The sequence below is a fragment of the Eutrigla gurnardus genome (assembly GCF_963514095.1).
Source record: "Eutrigla gurnardus genome assembly, chromosome: 11".
Lineage (NCBI taxonomy): Eukaryota > Metazoa > Chordata > Actinopteri > Perciformes > Triglidae > Eutrigla > Eutrigla gurnardus.
Window position 1 is genome coordinate 25,824,911 of NC_139925.1, and position 20,380 is coordinate 25,845,290.

A 20,380-nucleotide genomic window follows, 5' to 3' on the forward strand; every position below is an offset into this window, starting at 1 on the left:
TAGTCCAGAGACCAGACCAGACAATGTGGAGAAACCAGAGACTGTCTATGGTCCGAGGTTCCTAGTTCCAAGTCCAGTCAGAACCACAGTGACAGAAATGGCTACTGGTTCTGATTCGCCAGTGATGAAGTGAGTTTCTGTCTGCTTGTCTACGATCCGTTCTAGAAAGGAAGTCATGGTGACGATGGCCTTGATTGAGTCGATGTTCTCCCCCCACCCATCATCTTAAACGAGGTTGGAGGCAGTTGCTTACAAATATACATTTAATAAATCTTCTCTTTATTTCTCTGGTTGTGTTTTTGTATGTAATCACAGCGTGGGAGAAGTTTGCTTCGCGTGGAACATACCAATTTTCAGCTAAGCAGACAGGCTGCCATTTTATACTTTGTTTTCCCCACACTAAATACAGTATATCCAATCCTCAGCTCATTTGGTCCATACTTACCGTTTATTTTATTTTCATAAATCAGTTGCTTCATTTTGGAGCTCCATTTCACATGAAATGTCATCATTCTATAATTCATCGTGCAACTATAACCAAATTTAACTGCAAAATCTTATAGTATTTCACTCACACCACAACTTAATTTCAATGGCTACACCATTGGGTATGAAGCGGTTACATTTTGCATAATTGTTATGGACCTAAGCCCTTTAAATTCTGGACATTACTCTAATGTTTAGGATTGTTGAACATTATGTATTATCAGATTGCTAGTTAGGAGACTTCCAATGAGTCGTTTAAAGGTGTGTGTGTGTGTGTGTGTGTTTGTGTGTGTCCGCGGCGGTGAGTCGGACCAGCACTGCATCATCAGCTGGTTGACATTGTGTAACTGTGCAGCTGTGCAAACGCCAACAGGAAGTCATTTGGAGCAACCCAATTATTTGTCGGTGTTCGTAGACAAACATGATGAATGCCTCGTCAGTCCAACATGACACACTAAAGGGGAGCAAACTGGAGAGCACAACGGCCAAACTACATTTATCTTTGGATTATTTGACTTCCTTTCTAAAGATGGAACGTGTTATGGATGCAAATTTGCATGTGTAAATATTAAATATTAACTTTTGATATACTTTGAGATACTGTTAATATTAATTAGTGAGGCAATGTAACCTCTTGCTGTTGACTAAAATAAGGTCCTATGGTGACCACCACCATCTATCTATATGTACAGGTATGTATTCATATACAGTATATGATCCCTTTATGCGTGTATGAAAATGTACATGGCTCTATATATTTGTGTATTCATATATCATTATTTTTTGGACAGTTGAAGCTTGAATACTGAGGATTGTGAGGACGGTGGAGTGAAGTGTTTCGGTCATTGCTAGAATCTCTCTCTTCGACACCGATTCATGGCTGTGCAAGCATTTATTTTTTACAGTTTTTAATCATTTAACTCGACTGAAAAAAGGATTCAAAAAATGAAATGTATACATATGTAAATGTATGAGCGCATTAATTTCAGTTTTTCCCCTGTGACACCAAATTATACATTTCCATAACAATACGAATGGTTTCAAAAGCAACTGCATATAATTATTTATCATCTTTTATAATAAGTCTTGTCTCTACTTTGACTTTATTTCTGTGAAGCCACAAAACTAATGAACGGGTTGCCACCAGTGTTAACCGGAGCAACACACCAGGTGATCCTCACTTCACAAGAAACAAGACCTAGATGGCATCAAGGGTCCAGAGGTGGACGACTCCCTCTGCTGATCATGCCAGGTATCAAGACTTATTTGCCCCTGGGGAACATTTGGGGCAGCAAAAAAGGCTTTGAAACTCGGCTGCCGAGTCGGTTAGCCCGATGGTAGAAACAGCAGCTCCATCTTAAGAGAGCTGTAGTGTAGTCTGTTAACATGTAATATTGTAATATAGTCCAAAAACAGTATATTATGCATTGGGTATCCTTAACAAATAGTATTCTGCAAGAAAAAACAAGTTTTTTTTGTTTTTGTCAAAAAAGTGATTTTTTTTTTATCATTCTGAATTAAAACCTTTTACTTATTTGTCTGCCTGCAGGTCTAGCAAACTGCCACTGAAAAAAGTACATTAGGGGAACCCTGTGTCGCCCATTGTTTGGTGGACTACGGTTTTGAAGCCTCGAGTTGGGCATTTCGGACACCGCCGTCTTGGATTTTGGCAACCAGTGAACAGAAGTGACCATAATTGGACTGCGGAGGACAATTAAAGATTCACAGCAGATGGGAATCTTTTCAGTCACGCATCATCACGTATAAATTACCTTCGGCATCCCAGAAATGTTAACCTCTTAAAACAGACAGCAATTTGTTCTTTTTTTTAACGGGGGTGTGGTTGGTTTTGTTTGGTTTGTTGACTGACTCACTCTTGGTTGTGTCCAGAATCATGGATTTATCGATACACGGCAGTCTGATACAACCACCCACAGGTCGCCCACTGTGTTTGAGTCAAGGTTTGTTGAAACAGAGCTCAACCACGTTTGAAAGGAAAATATGGAAAGATCTGAACCTGAACACAGAGGTGGATAAATGGGTCAGTTAAAGACGCAGTGAGCAAATTTAGTAATCATTGAAAGAATCATTCACAAACCATACACCAGTTAGACTTAAAAAATGGGACTCACAGTTGATAACCATTCCTTGAAGTGTAAGTAAAGGCTTCAGCGAGTGGTTGCATCTCCCCAGCGGACCGTTCTCTTTTACCACGTACACTAAACACTAAACGTTGGACCTGCACCGACAGGCTTCTGGAGAGCCAGACCAAAGCAGGATTGCTGAATGGTTGACATTGATTACATACCTTGTGAAGTTCAATTCAATTGTATTTCTATAGTTTATTTTTAGGATTATTGATAGGCAGGCAGGCCACAGTTTGTGGGCAGTGTTCTGTCTGGTGTGGTGGTTGGTGATACAGGAGCTACAGAGAACTCAGAACTCAGTATTCTTGTATAGTTTATTGTTTATTGTATAGTTTTGCACTATGTACATTGTATATATATTAGGGCTGTCAAAAGATTGATTTTTTTAATCGCGATTAATCGCATTTTGTCCATAGTTAACTCGCGATTAATCGCAAATTAATCGCATTTTTTTAGCACATTTTTTTTCTTCTAAATGTACTTTAATGAATTTTTTTTCATATTCTTAATACTTTTAACAACATAAGGGCAAATATACTTGATTTATGAAAATGTTTATTTAACACTTCAAATATCCCCTTACCAAAACATGGGATCAAAACAGGGTTATATGAATATATCACAAACAATTAAAGTGAACATGTCACAGGAGATAGTGTAACAGGAGATAAGTACAGTTAGGATATAAGTGCATTGGCTTGCAAGTGATATCTCAGACTGGACGTGCTTCTATGGTAGCTCATTTCATACCCATAGTACGCGCAGATGACTTTGGTCTTATCGACTGAACCATCCGGCAGTCTTTTGAAGGTGAATTTGCCGTTCACAAATCGATTTTAAACGCGTGTGGACGCGCCGCTTCCCAGTATTGCACGCTTGGTGGGCTGCCACTAGAGGATGATTGACAGGCGCTCTCCTTCAAACAACAGATTTTCGCGAGCGTTCCCGAGGCGGCGAGTCGAGCCCGGTGCCTCTGATTAGCATAAAGTAGATTCGACTTATACTTGAGGAGCGGCCAACTCGCGCGCCGTCTCTCGACATTCGCCGCAACGCTACCAGAATACAATGAATGGGACGCGGGGAAACACCGCTGCCTGTGGACATGCACCTTCCCTCTGGATCAAGACTACAGGTGCCACCGACGGCCATAAATCATACAATGCGCGTTTTTTTTTTTTTTTTAATACCGAGCGTTAATCGCGCGTTAAAAAAATTAACGCCGTTAAGAGGATGTTGCGTTAAACTTTGACAGCCCTAATATATATATCTTGTTTCAATTTATGTTACGTTATGCTGCTGTGACAAAATAATTTCCCAGTCTGGGATTAATAAAGTAATTCCATTTATCTATCTATCGATCCATCCATCGTCATATCACAACAAAAGTTCTCTCAGGATACCTTACATAGAGCAGGACTAGAACACTGATATAATCACCAAGGAAAACTTAAGTTTCTGATGGATATAAAGGAAGGAAGCTCACAGGAAAATATTCTACCCCGCATATTGATCCATGAGGACATTTTATTAATTTTCTGCACATTTTACACTTTGTTAGCTTTTTTTTTTTAATTGTATTTATAGTTAATTTTGTGCCCAGATTTAGTTTGGGTTTTTTTTCTCCCGTGGTTAATTGTTATTGATCTACTGTGGCAACTGGTTTTGTGCCACTATGTTTGTAATGAAAAAGTGAATAAAAAACTTTCATTAAAGAAAGAGAGCTCAGCAGTCGTTCAACGGTAGAAGAAAAGTTACCTTGGGCAGGATGCCCCGGGGAGTGGGGGTGGGGCTGGTCTCATCGTCCATCTGTCCAGGCTGGTCCTGTTTCCTCTTCACCTCAACAATGAGCTGAGCCAAGTACTTGTGCTGGAAATGTGTCCGTTTGCCAAGAGCACCTAGTTTGACCAGAAACAATCAGCAGTTACATTCAGTGATGGTATCGCTAAGGCTTGATCAGTGTGGGCTCATGCCGGGTTCACAGTGGACGCAAAAGCATCAAGACTACTGCTGAAGATCACAAGGTCAACCGTGGAGCGCCACGCCGGTTTACACCAGGGCTTCTGCTCCCAGTGTGAATCCCACATCAGCACAGTCTTTACCAGGCATTCTCACTGAGTCATTCAATCAGACCAGATGACTCTTCGTACCGGTCATGTTGATATCCAACCCTGAGAGCTCCTGGGCCTTCTTCATGTGCTCCTTGGCTGGCTGGTATTCGTAGTAGGTCAGACTTATGTACACACATTCCAGGTGGAAATGGATAGCCAGCTTTCTCCACTCCAACAACACAGACTGGCATTTCAGCACTGTGAAAGAGCACAGAGGACAATTGTCATTTTCTCCTCAATAACCACCATAGAAATATATCAACATAGCAGGAGGTTCAGGGCGGTGGCCAGTAGAGACCGTTGTAATGGGACACTTCGGTATAAAGTAAACCGACTTACATCAAGAGCTTTCACAGTAACGGCTATCGGTGGAGTCATAACGTTAGGCAGCACAGAGAGAGACTATCATCTTCACAGTCTGATCACACCGTAGGAAACAAACACATTACAGCAGTTTAATTATAAAGCTGGCTTAGTTAGGAAAGCACGTTCTCAGACACACTTATATATTCGGATTGATATAATTGGCAAACATACGACAGCGTGTTTGGGCCACTATTCTAAATAAAATGTCTTGTTACGGTCGTTAGGGTGATGGCTGTTGATGTCATCATCTTATGGGTGTTTATTATTTCGGGTGGTTGGGCTAAGATGCTAGCAGTAGCTTTTACTTGTTGTCATAGCAACGGCAAACATCCAGCCAATTTGCTACTTTAAAAACCTTTTACTTTTACTTACTTTATAAAGTAGCAAATATGCGACTTCATAAAGTCTTTATAATATCTATCTATAATAATTTTTCACAATTTATGCCATCGTACAAACATTCATTGCTTTTATGTTTCCATTTTTGAAATTGTATCCTACCATCTACCTTTCTTGAGCATTAAGGATAGCTTGGTATCTAAAAGGCATTGGGAGAAAAACATTTATACAGCATAGTATCACTATACTTTTCCTGGTCATATCGCATTGTCACACAGACAAAAGTATCAATCTTCTATTATTTAAACTAGAAATGTTGCAAATCCAAGTTAAATGTTTCGATGGATTGACATGAATTTGGTCGAAACAAAGACTGACTGATGTTCACACACTGACAAACACATTGCTGCAAAGATGAACTGGGTGGAAATTGTATCTCATTATATAAAACAGATGTTGACAGCAGTTAAGCAGTTGTTGAATAACTGAAATAACTCCATAATGATGGTGATTAGTAAAAAGTGTGAAGTCATGCTTTGTTAGGTCTGTCTGCAAGAACACAAGATACCTACTTTCAAAATGCTTGTTTTCTGAATGGAGTCTGGTTGATGGGTGCTAGGCTATGTTTCTCCATATAGTCTGGTCTCTGGACTAATGTGAGCTACTATCTAGACCTCTGGGGGCCCACAGACAGTCTCTGGTTTCTCCACATAGTCTGGTCTGGTCTCTGGACTAATGTGAGCTACTATCTAGACCTCTGGGGGACCACAGACAGTCTCTGGTTTCTCCACATAGTCTGGTCTGGTCTTTGGACTAATGTGAGTTACGCAGACCTCTGGGGGACCACAGACACAGGAGACAACATTTGTTTGCTCTACTTGTGATTCAGCAACGTCAGGACGACAACCTCAAGGCTTTGCATCGACTGTGTATGAAATCAGGCCACGTGATAAGTTCACATTTGGTGTGAATACAGCATTACTCTATGATTCTAACACCATTTTGTATTTCCCAGTTGCCATTTCACAACCTTTTCATTTACAAGTCGTCCCAACTCTACTTAAATTGTGTTCTTACTATTTATCTACAAAACGTAGCTGTAGTCGAGTTGGGTTGCAATGATGTTACGTCTCATTTCCTGTCCAAAGCTGCACTCGGCAAGCCAAGTTCTTCACAGAGGACATTTAAAAGTGCTTTTCTGAGAGACGATAATAATGATCAGCTTTAAAAACAATCAAACCCATTAATCAAGTGGCTTGAAATGTAACCATGCGGCAGAGTTGGGAGGAGAACATGGGGATGTTTGAGCAGTACTAACAGACAGACGCCCGAGTTGTTCCCTTAAGCAGCGTCCATGTAAACCCAGTACAGCGACGCTCCTGACGAACCGAGGCCTTGAGGTGACGCATTCAAAAGACAAACGCCGTGTGGAGGTGAGGGCATTGGATGAAAGCTCGATGGCTCCTTCTCTTCCTTCCATCTGATGTGAGCATTAATGCGGCCTCATTGAAGGCCCCGTCACGGAGACAGAGGTTACCCTCAGCCGCGGCCGGCAGCAGAGGAGCTGGATAATTAATGATCAGAAATCATACGTTCTTATTCCCATTCAACATTAATGAAGCGACACTGAAGCGGATGGCGCCCGAGGCTAGAGACAGATTTACATGCAACACATGTGTGTCACCTTTAGCACCGGTGATTCTACACTGCAGGAAAATAACTGGTGGTTATGAGAGCTGTTGAGTGGAGGAGAGAAAGAATTATTCAACCTCCTTAAAGACAAGCTACGCTTTTTCATTATTGTAATATTTGATCTAGAGTTAAATAGATTTCCTTATTTGGAGTATGAAACATCTTCAGCCATGCTTGCAGGGGGAGGCATATTTTGAATTGTATTAGTGAACATATGCTGATAATATTTTATTATATGCTGCTAAAGACAGACTGTGTAGACTTTAATAAATCATTCACTTTGTCAGGTACATGATGCAACATTTATCAATGTGTTGGGTTAGTTGGTCAAGCAGACAGACCGACCATTTGGCTGCAACGATTTAAATGAGATGAACAGAGTGAAAACTTTAATTAGATATAACGGATGTTTAAAAAACATCATCTTTGATGTCCATTTCAAGTAGAGCTGTGCGATATTACGATATATATCGTAGTACGATATAAAAATGTCTACCGTAGGATATAACCCTCTGTCGTTTATATCGTAATTTTAACGTGTAGGCTACTTGTTGCTACACTGTTGCTACACGCATTTCCACTGCATGCGTCTCCGCTGCGTTGCGTCTCCGCCACACCAGCGGAGCAGATACGTTTCACTTTAGTCTATGGGTCAATCCCCACCAGGTCCGCTGCGCTGCGTGTCCGCTGCGTCTCAGCTCGGGCAGTCCGCAGCTCTCCGCAACAAATACGGACTTCTATTTCTGGCGGATGCCGGACCACGGCGCAGCAATTCAGCACAGGGCAAATATAGCGAAACAGGAAGTTCGGTACATACTCAACAATAAAACTTTTCAAAATAAAACACTTGTGTTAATAAAACCACTTGACTACGTCAAAAAAAGTCTTGTACTCCTTCCTTGGGAACACTGACCTTTGTATCGCTTGGTTGCTGTGTTTACACATATCTTTAACTGCAGCGCGCGATTACGTATTTATCGCGAACGACGGACTGTGCCGTGGCGGACTCAAACGCATCCTGTGGGGATTGGCGGACGGCTGCGAGGCCTACTGGCTGTCCCAAGATATTTATTTTTTTATATTTACATAAAAGCTTGTAATAGTTTTTGTTGCAAAAAGTCACGAATAAAAGGAAAGAAGAAAGTGCCATTCATTTGCCTTTCATTCACATGGTTATCAAAAATAGTGCCGAGATGTGATTGATTGATTGATTTATGTATGTATATATATATATTAGGGGTGTAACGGTACATGTATTTGTATTGAACCGTTTCGGTACGGGGTGCTCGGTTCGGAACGGAGGCGTACCGAACGAGTTTCCATACGGACATATTAAGTAGAGGACCGCATGTGTGGAGGATGCTGCAGCCGCACATGCAGCTACTTTATGCTAATCAGAGGCACCGGGCTCGACTCGCTGCCTCGGGAACGCTCGCAAAAATCTGTTGTTTGAAGGAGAGCGCCTGTCAATCATCCTCTAGTGGCAGCCCGCCAAGCGTGCAATACTGGGAAGCGGCGCGTCCACTCGCGTTTAAAATCGCCCCTGTGGACACGTACCTTAATGCCGCTAGCGTTGGCAACAAGCCAGAGTTGGAGGACCCTCCCGCGACATTTAGGTCTCCCGTTTGGGAACACTTCGGCTTCCCGGTGAGATACAAACAGGGACAAAGAGAGGTTGATAAAACCAAAGCGGTTTGCCGACATTGTTCATGTGAGGTCGGGTATATTTCTGGCAAAGCGTCAAACCTGTTGACGCATTTGAAACGGCACCACCCCCACGTGAACATCGCTACAACGAGGAGAAAGACGAGCGTAACGTTAGTGCAAACACAGCTCCCCACCGCATTTAAACAGCCTCTCCCTGCCCTGTTCAATTTTGCACCATCAGATGGAGAAAATATTTGTTTTTAAAGAAACAGTCTGTTATTTTTATTTATTTTTAGTCTGAGCCTTATTCATGTTATTTAATCTGAGCAACAACTTGAAACTGTTTAGTGTTGCAACTGTTCAATTTTGCATATCAGATGGAAAAAATATATTTTTTAAAGAAACAGTCTGTTATTTTTATTTTTTAAATAAATATTTTAAATACTTGTATTTATATTTTTGAGCAGCATTCTAGCTCCAGTGCATGTTCCTACTGTTAAAAGCACAAAAGTAATAAACAACTAGCACATTTATATTTTGCATTTTGTTTTCTTACTGTACCGAAAATGAACCGAACCGTGACCTCAAAACCGAGGTACGTACCGAACCGAGATTTTTGTGTATCGTTACACCCCTAATATATATATATATATATATATAAATAATTCTAAGAAAAAATACTATATCGGGATATATATCGTTATCGGGATATAAAATTAGCTATATCGGGATATAACATTTTGTCCATATCGCACAGCACTAATTTCAAGCAAAGTTTCTTGTGGCAGTGAATAACGTCAAAGCGTAGGTGGATTGTTACGCACACTCTTGATATCGTAAAAAATGATTCATTCAGGGCGGCCGGTGGTGCAGTGGTTAGGGCAGCCGCCACATGTACAGAGGCTCAACGTCCTAGACGCAGTGGTCCCGGGTACGACACCCGCCCGGGACGCATTCCCGCATGTCATCTCCCTCACTCTCCCCGTTTCCACACTGTCTGGAAAATGAATAAAAAGGCTTCAATGGCGTTCTAGCCAAAAAATTATCTTTAAAAAAAAAAAAAAATAAAAATTATTCATTCGATCCTTTCCAGTAACAAAAAGGTAATGCAAAGGAGTTATAAATTAGGTAAATCATGCAATCTTAACAAAAAATATCAAACAAATAACTTATATCGACAGTAGTGGTCAAAACAAAGTATGTCACCACACTACCCTCATCCATCGGCCATTACCAACATTTGGCCTCACTCAGATCTGGCCTATGTTGGCCCCATGACGGTGACAAACGTCAAATAATATACAAAAAACAAGCAGGATAATACAAAATCATTTTGTCTTACAAAAACTTTCCATACTTCCAAACTAAAATAAATTATATTACAAGTAAAATAAAAACAGCAAAACGGCTGTACCAACATGATTTGCAGTTGGAAAAGGGGAATAAATCACATTAAAGCAACATATGATATTGCAATATTCAGCATATCGCACAACGCGTAAAATTGCAATAAAATTGTATTGTGACTTAAGTTTCATGATAATATATCACAGGGCCTCTGGTGATCCCACCCCTACTACAGTGTGTGTAAAGCGTCTCCAGGGGGAGTTGCATTCATTCTCAAATAAAGAAACATTAAGCTGGTGCTTGTTCTAGCCTTGCAGAGCCAGACCGTTGCAGTTCGCTGAAAAATAGACAGCAGGCGCAGATAGCAGAAGGGAAGAATTCAGGCTGAAAAGGCAGATGTTTACCCACAGTGTACACAGACTGGTGTACCGCGTTAGAGTGGTCAAAATGTGCTAGAGCAGCATTATTAAAAAGGAGACTTTTCCCTCACAACAACCCAAACATCCCCACAGCTCTGTAGCAGCAGGAACATCTGCATGCTTCCCACAGCAGCCCACCTCTCTCCTCACGTCAACAGGAAAAGGATTGTGTGACCAAATACTCTGCTGGAATATGGATCGGGCTGTTTTGTAGGCTGCACATACTGCTCACCCTTCACACTCTGTTAACTTCTGTATCACACAACTAACTGCACAGCGACAAACACACCGTCTGCCTTTAAACAACACTCAAGAAAGCAACGTTCCACAGATGAGAGAAACTACAACAATAATTACTCAAACATCTTAAATGTCCTCTCATTGGTGGTTGGATCAGATGCTTCATGTTTGGATATGAAGAGGGGAGTAAATGTGTGTACTGAAAATGCCAACGCATCACCCAGATGTGGGAGGAGAAAAAAACTGGAGTCAGACTCCTTCTCCCCACTGCTTTCAAGCTGCCTTTAGAAGCACAACGGGATAAATCAATGACTGAAGCAGTTGGCATTTACATTGTTATATGGCCACGGTGGCTCGAACACTCCTCCTAATGCACAAGTTGTATTTTTATTATTCTATTTATTTTCAATTTCATAGCACAAGAGATGCTTTTCAGTTTTATAGCCTATTGTGATCCGTGTCCTTTTAGGAAAGGGTAATGAAAAATAGTTTACCAAAGTTTTAAATGGGCAAAAAGCTGCCTCGACAGAACTAATGTCTATGTCTTACATAGACATTACTACCACCGTCTGTTCCACATAAATGAAACAAACATCGTCCTTATGCATTTGGGATTTTTTTTTTATCAGACTTGAACCAAAGCATGAATCCTAACCCCGGTACGTTACACCCCAAGAACGCATGTCCACATTGTCGAGTTCACAGACCTTTGTCAATGCTGCTGTGGGCCAAGTCCAGGAGCTGGGGAGAACGGGCCTCCAGGATTTGCTGGTGCAAGCTGATGTAGCGCAGCGTCCACCAGGGCAGCAGCTAAAGAAAGATGTGAACATGAAGTAACGTGACAATAAGTGACAAAACTCTTTCATTTATTTTCATCGTAAAACAGGGTTGCACAACGGAATGCAGTTTGTGGTCCCATTACACACACACACGAATTTATAAATATCGTATTAACAATGCACTCTCAGATCAATATTTAGGCTATCATGAGTGTATGCCACGATGTGCTATACACTGTGCAAAAGCTTGTTTTGATTCTGTAGTCGGTTGTATAACTACAATGGCAAAGCATGTCATGTCATTGTCAGTATACCAATGATTGGCCTATTTAATTCTCTTTTTCATTTCTAGGAACAAGAGACATTACATACGGAAGAGACATCTTCTAAAAACATGTTAGAATGCATCAGAATGTTGGAAATTGAATCTACTTAATTCAAAATATATTAAGGGGGAGGACCCCCAGAACCCCCACCTAAACAAGACCCCCCCACATATCAATTCATGTTACATAGGTGTATATCATAAAATGGAAATGTGTTATTCTTCATTACTTTGTGATTTCAGTAATAAAATGTACCTTCAGCTCGGAACACACATGCTGAGGTTAATAAATAAAAACACATAAAATGCAGCTTGAAGTCCCTTAGGCACAAATAAAACAACATCCAGAGTGCTGCAAACTGGAGCCAAGTGCTGACCACACATTAAAAACAGCCAACTCCCTTGTTTTCGAGTCTGACCGGAACACAAAGCGGCAGGAAGAAAAAAAAAACCAATAATGTCTTGCAGCCATGTAAGTGCTACATTTCCTCTTACACCAAAACCCCATTTTGTTCAGCAGCAGGAGAGTGGAAGTGAACCATGTAAAAATCTGATTTGTGTGTCGGGGAGGATATCTCCTGCCTCACTTCCGATGCAAGATGACCCCATCCTCTGTTGGCTGGTAACAGAGAGATTTAATTGTCTGTCTCGCTGAATCAATATCCTGCAGCACACACATACACTCCAACTAAGCGTGTTCACACATACATTCAACGTCTCAGCAGCTTACACGTGTTCACACATCTCCCTTCCTCCACATTAGCTGCGGTACCACGGGTTATGAGCGGCTGCCAGGAGGGGAAGGTGGTGGGATCATGGCAAACTCTACGCTTGGACCAGAATGTTGCTGGGAATGGCCCTCATTAGCATGCAAAGATCAATTTAACACTACATCACCTATAGCAGAAAAGCCTTGTTGCACTTGTGTCCACATCCCTTCTGGTGATTTCTGAGCAGGCATTAGAACGCTTATGCAAAGCATGTCTTTTGGCATCAGCGCAACAATGGCTATTGGCCCGACGTGACTTCACGTTAATGTACTCTTTAGAGGCGCTGACTTATGGAGAGCTGAAGAGAGATTGGCTGCCTGTGTTCACTCTCCCTTTGATATTTGAAATTCCGTTACGTGCATACGGTACTGGAGGCAAATGTGCAGGAAGAGCCAAGAAACCCAGCTTGTTTAGGACTCTTCTTTAATACGCAGTCTGCTGGAAACTCACTGAGACCATGAGCCTCTATGGCGACATTAGCCGTTAGCCTGAGCAGAGTCTTTTATTTGGTCATTACAGCTGACTTGGCAGAACTCAAATTTACAACCCAGTTCTCCCTTTTATTTTTAAAACAATCAGAAGCAAGCTCTAACGTGTTGAGAGCCCCGGATTTACTGAACCCAACTGTGATGTCACCGGGAGAACATTCTGGAGGTCAGCATACACTTTTTTGTTGGAAGTTTCTTTTTTTAAAGGTCAAGAGTCAGACTAAAATACTGTCCAAATTCAAATTAACTTTAAATCTATAGTTGATTTATCTAAACAAAACATACAATACTTCTAAAGTGTGAAGAGTTAATCTACACAAGATAACATACATGGTCATCCTGGGAAGAACGGGAAAGTAATAAATAAAGTAATGGAATAATAGATGACAGAACATGGAACTTAAAATGCGTTTCCCTATTAATTAGAAATGTTTAAATGTGAAAGTTTATTTTGTAAAAAATGTACATAAATGCAATGTCTCCTATACTTGAGCTTACATGATTTCTTTGATAATTATTTCATTATCAACAAATAAATTGCTGTCCCATTAGTAACATTTTAGGTATAGAGTGGTACTGCAGCAGGGAGACACAAATATGCGGCACTACTAAGGACCAAAAATATTAAATTATTAATGGTATTTACTTGAGTCTGTAGCAGTAAAATGCTAAAGCCTTCGTTTAGGGAGAGTTACCATTAAACAAGGAGGTGAGAAAGACAGTCTTACCTGGAGGCTGTCCATCTTGGAGGAGCACTTGGTGAGAATAACCCTGGCCAGCAGGAGGAGAAAGGGGTTGGCCACCAGGGTATACACAGACTCCCCATCAAGCAGCAGGCTGGAGTGGAGAGCCTCAACCAGGGTCTGGGGCTGCCAGGCAAAGATATGCAAATTACAGTTAAGTCATCTCCATGGCAATTTCTCGCAAATTCAATATTATATTGGCCAACAGATTTGGTTGGGTTTTTTTTAACAATTGTGACAGTGAGATACTCAACAGGACATTTCGTAGATGAGAATCAGCTTGGTATTTCTGTACTGCAATTTGTTGCAGAGAGTTTTAGCTGCATTAAGTCAATATTGGCCAATATTCCTGGCTTTACCGATAACTCTTCTACTTCTGGTGCTGAGATAGTTTGGGAGAAGACCAGAAGTCGTTGCCATGGAAGGAGCATTGCAGTTTTAAGCATCTCAAAAAATGCCTGTGGCCTCTGGGACTCTGGCACAAACCAGCAATCCAACTTCAGTGATATACAGTGACTCGTGCAACAGTAGCCATGATTTCCAGTTGCCCAGAGCCCCTGTTCCACATCCTCACCATCCAGCTCTAACCGGAGGATCCCAAAGTGTTCCCAGAGCAGATGGGATATTTAACGTGCAGCGTGTTCAGGTTTGATCCAGGTTCCCATCTCAGGTCACCGTGCCAAGCACACGGAGGCATCTTGTCCCTAATTGTGAGGCCAGACACGTTCTGAGTCAAACTCATTTCAGCTGCTTGTATTCATTATTTTATCCCTTCTGTTCCGAGCCAAATCTAACACCCATAAATGAGAGTTGGAAGGGAGATCGAGCAGTAAATCAAAAACTCTCTCCAGGCTCGGCTCCCTCTTCACCACAACAAGACCGTCCTCTTTCACAGGACAGTTTGAGCACAGACGTTAACGGAGGCTCTGGTTTATTCACGTGCTTCTGTATTCACGTGTGTGTGTGACACACGCACAATCTCACACACAATCTCACTCACACACACACACACACACAATCTCACACACACACAATCACACTCACACACTCTCTCTCTCACACACACACACACACACACACACACACACACACTCACACTCACACTCACACTCACACTCACACACGCACCATTCAGCCCCCATTCATTGATTTAACAGTTGTGACATTTCAAGATGTCTTCCAAGAAACAGGACTACCAGATGACACTGCCTGCCATGACATCGTTGCATCCCTTAGCAACGCTCGAGTACCCGGGATCTGGGGCAAAGCTCTCACAAACAGCAGCAGAGAGTGAGTTGTGCCTGGCATGTCGCTGGGTGTCAATATTGTAGCAAGTGACGAATGCCTGCTTCAGACTCCACGACATCAGCCTGATTCCATCCCGACGGCCATGTCGCCTCAGATCAGGAACCATGATGAGCGTCGCCAGCGCCAATCAATCGTTCATTAGCATGTCATGTGTCACAGCAGACGACAACCGACACCCCATCTGGGATACTGACAGGAAGTCTGGCAAGTGTGTGTTTGTTTTTTGTCTACCACGATGTGTTCCTTCACGGCAGTCACTTTGACCAATACGAGCACAGAGCAATCTGTAAACAACTGAACAATGGAAAGGCTGATGAGGAACGATGTTGGTGCTGTGAGGTGGAATTGTGTAATGAAGGAAAGATTTCTGTTACTATGGCAACAACAGCCCTGCCTCTTTGATGTCTCTTCGAGGTGTGAGCAGAGTTAAGAAAGAAAACAGCTGGAGAGAAGTAGCAGAGGTACAACCAGGTGAGTAGTGATGACATCACACACGCGCAAAAGAGGGGCAGCCGTGATTGGTCGGGGGCCGACGTGCCGACTGTCATGTCTCCGGGCCAAGTCACAGACACAGTGTATGCACCGACACCAATATCATGCAGGCATTCCCCTCACTCATGGACAGACAGAGAGCCATCCTCGGGAAACGTTGGACTGCCAACGAGGAGGAGAGAAGACTGGGAGAGGACGTGGCTGAGGTCGAATAGTCAAAAAACTCCTTCCTGTTTGACCCCTGTACATTTCATTTGTGGTTTAAGTTTTGTTTTTGTCAAATTTGTAACATGATTGAAATAAATAAAAAATACCATTTAATTATTATCACTGTCCACCCACATTTATCAATTCCAATTACTATGTCTGCATGAAAGTAATTGTTAAATATGCAAACGTACATGTCGTTTGTTTTCATGAACCTTTCCTATAGGAAGGTCCGTTGCATCCTCTGCTAAAGGAGCTCTGAAAGGAAGCATTGGAGCTCCTTTCCTTTGCATTTAGAGAATCCGAACGGCTCTTATCATGGCGGCCACTTGTTTACTTCCGGGTCACTTCTTCAGTTAGGAACCTTCCTAAGTGACAAAAGTGATATTGATTTCATAGACAGTTAAAAAAAATGCTGATTACTAACGAGGGTACGTGTATTGTAAAAACATAAAAGGAGCATGTTTTGATACTTCTAGTTATATCCATTTAATATTTCAGGGGTAGCATTTTCTTTATTTTGTATTGTATTATACAATGATAGTTAGTCTACTTTAACTACTTTAATGAAATACCGTAGTCAACTTGAATTTTTGCAGGAAGACTAATCACTTAAAAAAAATCAATAGAAAATGAGTCATCATTCTATTTGTATGCTGTGGCCCGATCCTGCAGAGCCCTCTACAAAATCTGCAGGATTCAGGCTTTGCTCACAAAGGATGCAACGCAACTCTTGGTCCAAGCACTGGTCATCTCCCGCCTTGACTACTGCAACTCTCTCCTGGCTGAACTCCCAGCCTCTGCGATTAAACCATTGCAGCGTATCCAGAACGCTGCAGCACGTCTTATCTTCAATCTACCCAAATTCTCCCATGTGACCCCCCTCCTCCGTGACCTCCACTGGCTCCCTGTTGCAGCACGCATCCAATTCAAGACGATGACACTGGCCTTCAGGGCCATCAATGGAACAGCACCCGTCTACCTTCAAACACTGGTCAAACCTCATGCCCCGAAGCGAGCACTCCGCTCCTCTACTTCAGCTGGCCGGCTGGTACCACCATCGCTGAAATCAAACAAATGTCGCTCAGCAAAGTCCAGACTCTGTTCTCTGTTCTGGTCCTCAGTGGTGGAACGGACTCCCGACCAATGTCAGGACAGCTGAGTCATTTGCCATCTTCCGAAAGACTCACCTGTTCAGACTTCACCTCGACTCTACATAGCATGACCCACTAACACCCCCCCCCCCCCCCCCCCCCCAAAAAAAAACCCCTTACCTATAGCACTTTGATCATAGCACTGTTGCTCTTAAGGTACGTTTGATGAACAGCTCCTACTTTCTCAGACGAGGATCTAAAACTTGTTCTATTTTCAGCTCTTACTTTATCGGCAATGATATGTTGTGGTTTCTTTGTTTCCTTCTTTTGACAAATGTACTTATTGTAAGTCACTTTGGACAAAAGCATCTGCTAAATGACCTAAATGTAAATGTAAATGTATGCACTTTGACTCTGGCTATTAAATCAATATTTGATCATTACAAAGCATTATTTTTAACAATGATCATATTTATAATACATGCCCAGCTAATGTGTACATAAGCACATTTATACAAATTGGAGGCTTTGTTTTACTGCATACTGCACGTTACTGCTACAGTCAAAACAGTAGGCTTTATCATCATTTACACAGAACTCATGTCCATACCCTGTCATACCTTTCAAACAATAAAAAACTCAAATTGCTTATTCAATATATATTCATGACCACATTTTCTATATTACATTTAGCTGGATATGTTACCAGGGTTTCCCCATGGTGATCAGTAAACTCATCAGCTGTCAAAATCCATTTGAATTATTTTCTCTGTTCACTTTTTCTCTGGTTCCTAGATTAATTCAATCTGCATGACAATGATGTGTCACGTTTGTCCTCCCTTTCACCTGTGCTGTCATGCATGTACTGAAGACCTGCTGCAGAACACAGACTCCTTGGTGTGACAGTACAGATAAATCATCGACGTCAAAGGAATTACTTTGATAAAAGAAATGGCCGTCTCTTCTGGTGTAATGGCAGTGTGAAACACACAATTCAGCTGTCAGCACCGCGGCGCCTAGAGGAAGCAATCTCCTCAAGCCGGTGTAATTAGGACCCCAGAGATGCTTCATTACAGGAGACTTTGTGTGCACCGTGCCCGTCTACAGCAGGGGTGGGGGGTGGGGGTTGTGAGTTGATTTTCATTACTTTGACTGAGGTGTTGTTCTGGTGAGCATGGGGCTGAGAAACGGGCTACTGTAAAATCAAAGTGACAAAGGTGGGAAAGAGTGATGAGACGCATCATACCTGAGAGGAGAGCAGGGCGTGGGGCAGCAGGTCAGAGACTTGGATGGAGATGGGAGGACCAGTCCAGTTACTCTGGACGAACATGTGGAGGCAAGAGACCGCCAGGGCCGTCACTGCCAGCTCCCTGCAGCAGGACACACACAACACACACACCGGACTCACGGGATGCAAAACCTGTCTATGGGATTAATCGATGGTCACAGAAGTTTATAGAAAAGGCAAAGTGACAACAGTCTTTTTCCTCGCTGCCACCTCACTCTGCAGGCAATTAGAGGGTTTTAAAAGCTGGCTCCGAGTGGCGACATGCCCCGCTGCCTTTCTATTAGGCTGGGAAAGTGACGGAAGGTGATAGAAGAGAGGAAAAGGATCCAAATCAGAGGAGGAGCAATATGTGCTGCATTCAACATTTACTCGTGGACAGTTCTTCCCTGAGAACCAGCTGGGAGATGTTAAGCTGTCCTTATTAAAAATTAATAATTCACAACAAAAAGAATAAAGGTGGTGAAGGGAGAGCAAACAAGCACGGTTGAGAACAGCTCTGTCCTGGAAAACCTGCCTCATCAGCTCAAAAAGGACACTGTTATTTACTTATTTGTTCTCATCAGTAACAGAAGACTACCGCGAGTCACAATTTAAAAATCTAATTTTTCCAGGTTTGCATAAATCATGTTGAAGTGAATTTTATTTAATTTATTTTTTTAGGTTTGGTGAAGAAAGGGCTGTTTATGCCTTTGACTGCTGGGAACACTGAAAGACAATGGTGATGTCCAAAATTACTCACTATACAGGGAGGACCATGTAGAGGACTACATAGAGCACCATGCAGAGGACTATGGAGAGGTTAATATAGAGGACTATGGAGAGGTTAATATAGAGGACTATTGGATATATAAAGGACTATATAGATGAATATGTAGAGGACCATTTAGAGTACTATGTAGAGGACCATATGGAGGACTATGTAGAGGTACATGCAGAGGAACATTTAATCACATTTCGACAATATAAGAGCTGCGATAGTCAGTTAAAAGACATTTGAGGAATCCTCTAGTTGGTTTGATGGCTGGTGTCCCTCCCTGCTGTATCACCTGTTGGTCTGGTCATCACTGGTGCCAGAGGTAAGGTACAGCAGGACCCGTCTCTCCAGGTAGGCCTCAATGTCCTCCCCCTCGTTGCAACTGCCATCTCCAGCGAGCAGATCTAACACCTGGGGGCTCAGCAGGACTGCCTCAAAGTCCCCCTCCATCAAGGACTCCAGCAGAGAACCTGCCTCTGGAAGAACAGAGCAGAGAGTTCGCATTTACTCCTTTAGTTCAATTCATGACATCACTAAGAAACAATGACAATAAACGCAACAAATATTGATACAACGAGGGTATTTTGCACATTATTTTTTGGTATGGTATTTTGCTCTGTCAAAATAATTTGATTAGAAGGAATTTAACCTGATTCAAAGAATGCATTTACAACCTATTCATCTGAAGGACACATTTAGCCCTGTGATAGACTGGTTACTAGGGTTGCACATCTCTTTGTGATAAACGGTTCGATATGCATCTAGATACACAGGTTACGATTCGATTCAAAAACGATATCCTTTTATTACAGACCGATTCGATTCGATACAGTGTAACGATACGATACGATTCTACGGTTAATATTTGTTGTAGATATTTTATCAAATAAAGAAGCCGATTCTATGAAAGTGACAGTACAATAGTTTCTTTTCAAATATGTAAAATACCACATATCCCCAAGCTGTATGGCACTGACAAAAAAAAAAAAAAAACAGAACAACAAAATCACATGTCAATGTATTTATTTTTAGACATGGAGCAAAAAAAAGTCTGTCGTGGACGCTACCCGTGCTGCGGCGCCTCTTGTGGCGCAAGTTGAGACATAAGCGATCGACATTCAAAGCCGTCCGTCTCTCACGTGCGGTCGTGGAGTGCCTGCGGTCACACGGCAGCGTCGCAGCCACCTTCCTGTGCTGCGCCCGCCTCTCCACCTCCACCTCCTCCATGTTCCGTGTTGTCCTTTGTTTATAACTCATACAAGCTAGCCAGCTACGGCGTTTCGCCGGCAGCTTCAGTTCTCGCGTTGTTTTATGCCGCCCATAGATATAATGCCGCCGACC

General features: G+C 42.2%; 1 protein-coding gene across 1 annotated transcript in view; it reads right to left on the reverse strand.

The window, feature by feature from the left end:
* Window positions 1-20,380, reverse strand: part of ttc27 (tetratricopeptide repeat domain 27) — a 64,452-nt gene that overhangs the window by 35,549 nt on the left and 8,523 nt on the right. Inside the window, exons 3-8 of the mRNA XM_084021612.1 lie at window positions 19,332-19,515; window positions 18,244-18,367; window positions 13,882-14,022; window positions 11,499-11,601; window positions 4,781-4,939; window positions 4,389-4,528 (exon numbers count right to left, since the gene is read on the reverse strand). Coding sequence (XP_083877738.1) covers window positions 4,389-4,528; window positions 4,781-4,939; window positions 11,499-11,601; window positions 13,882-14,022; window positions 18,244-18,367; window positions 19,332-19,515 — 851 coding nt within the window. The remainder of the gene's footprint in view (window positions 1-4,388; window positions 4,529-4,780; window positions 4,940-11,498; window positions 11,602-13,881; window positions 14,023-18,243; window positions 18,368-19,331; window positions 19,516-20,380) is intronic.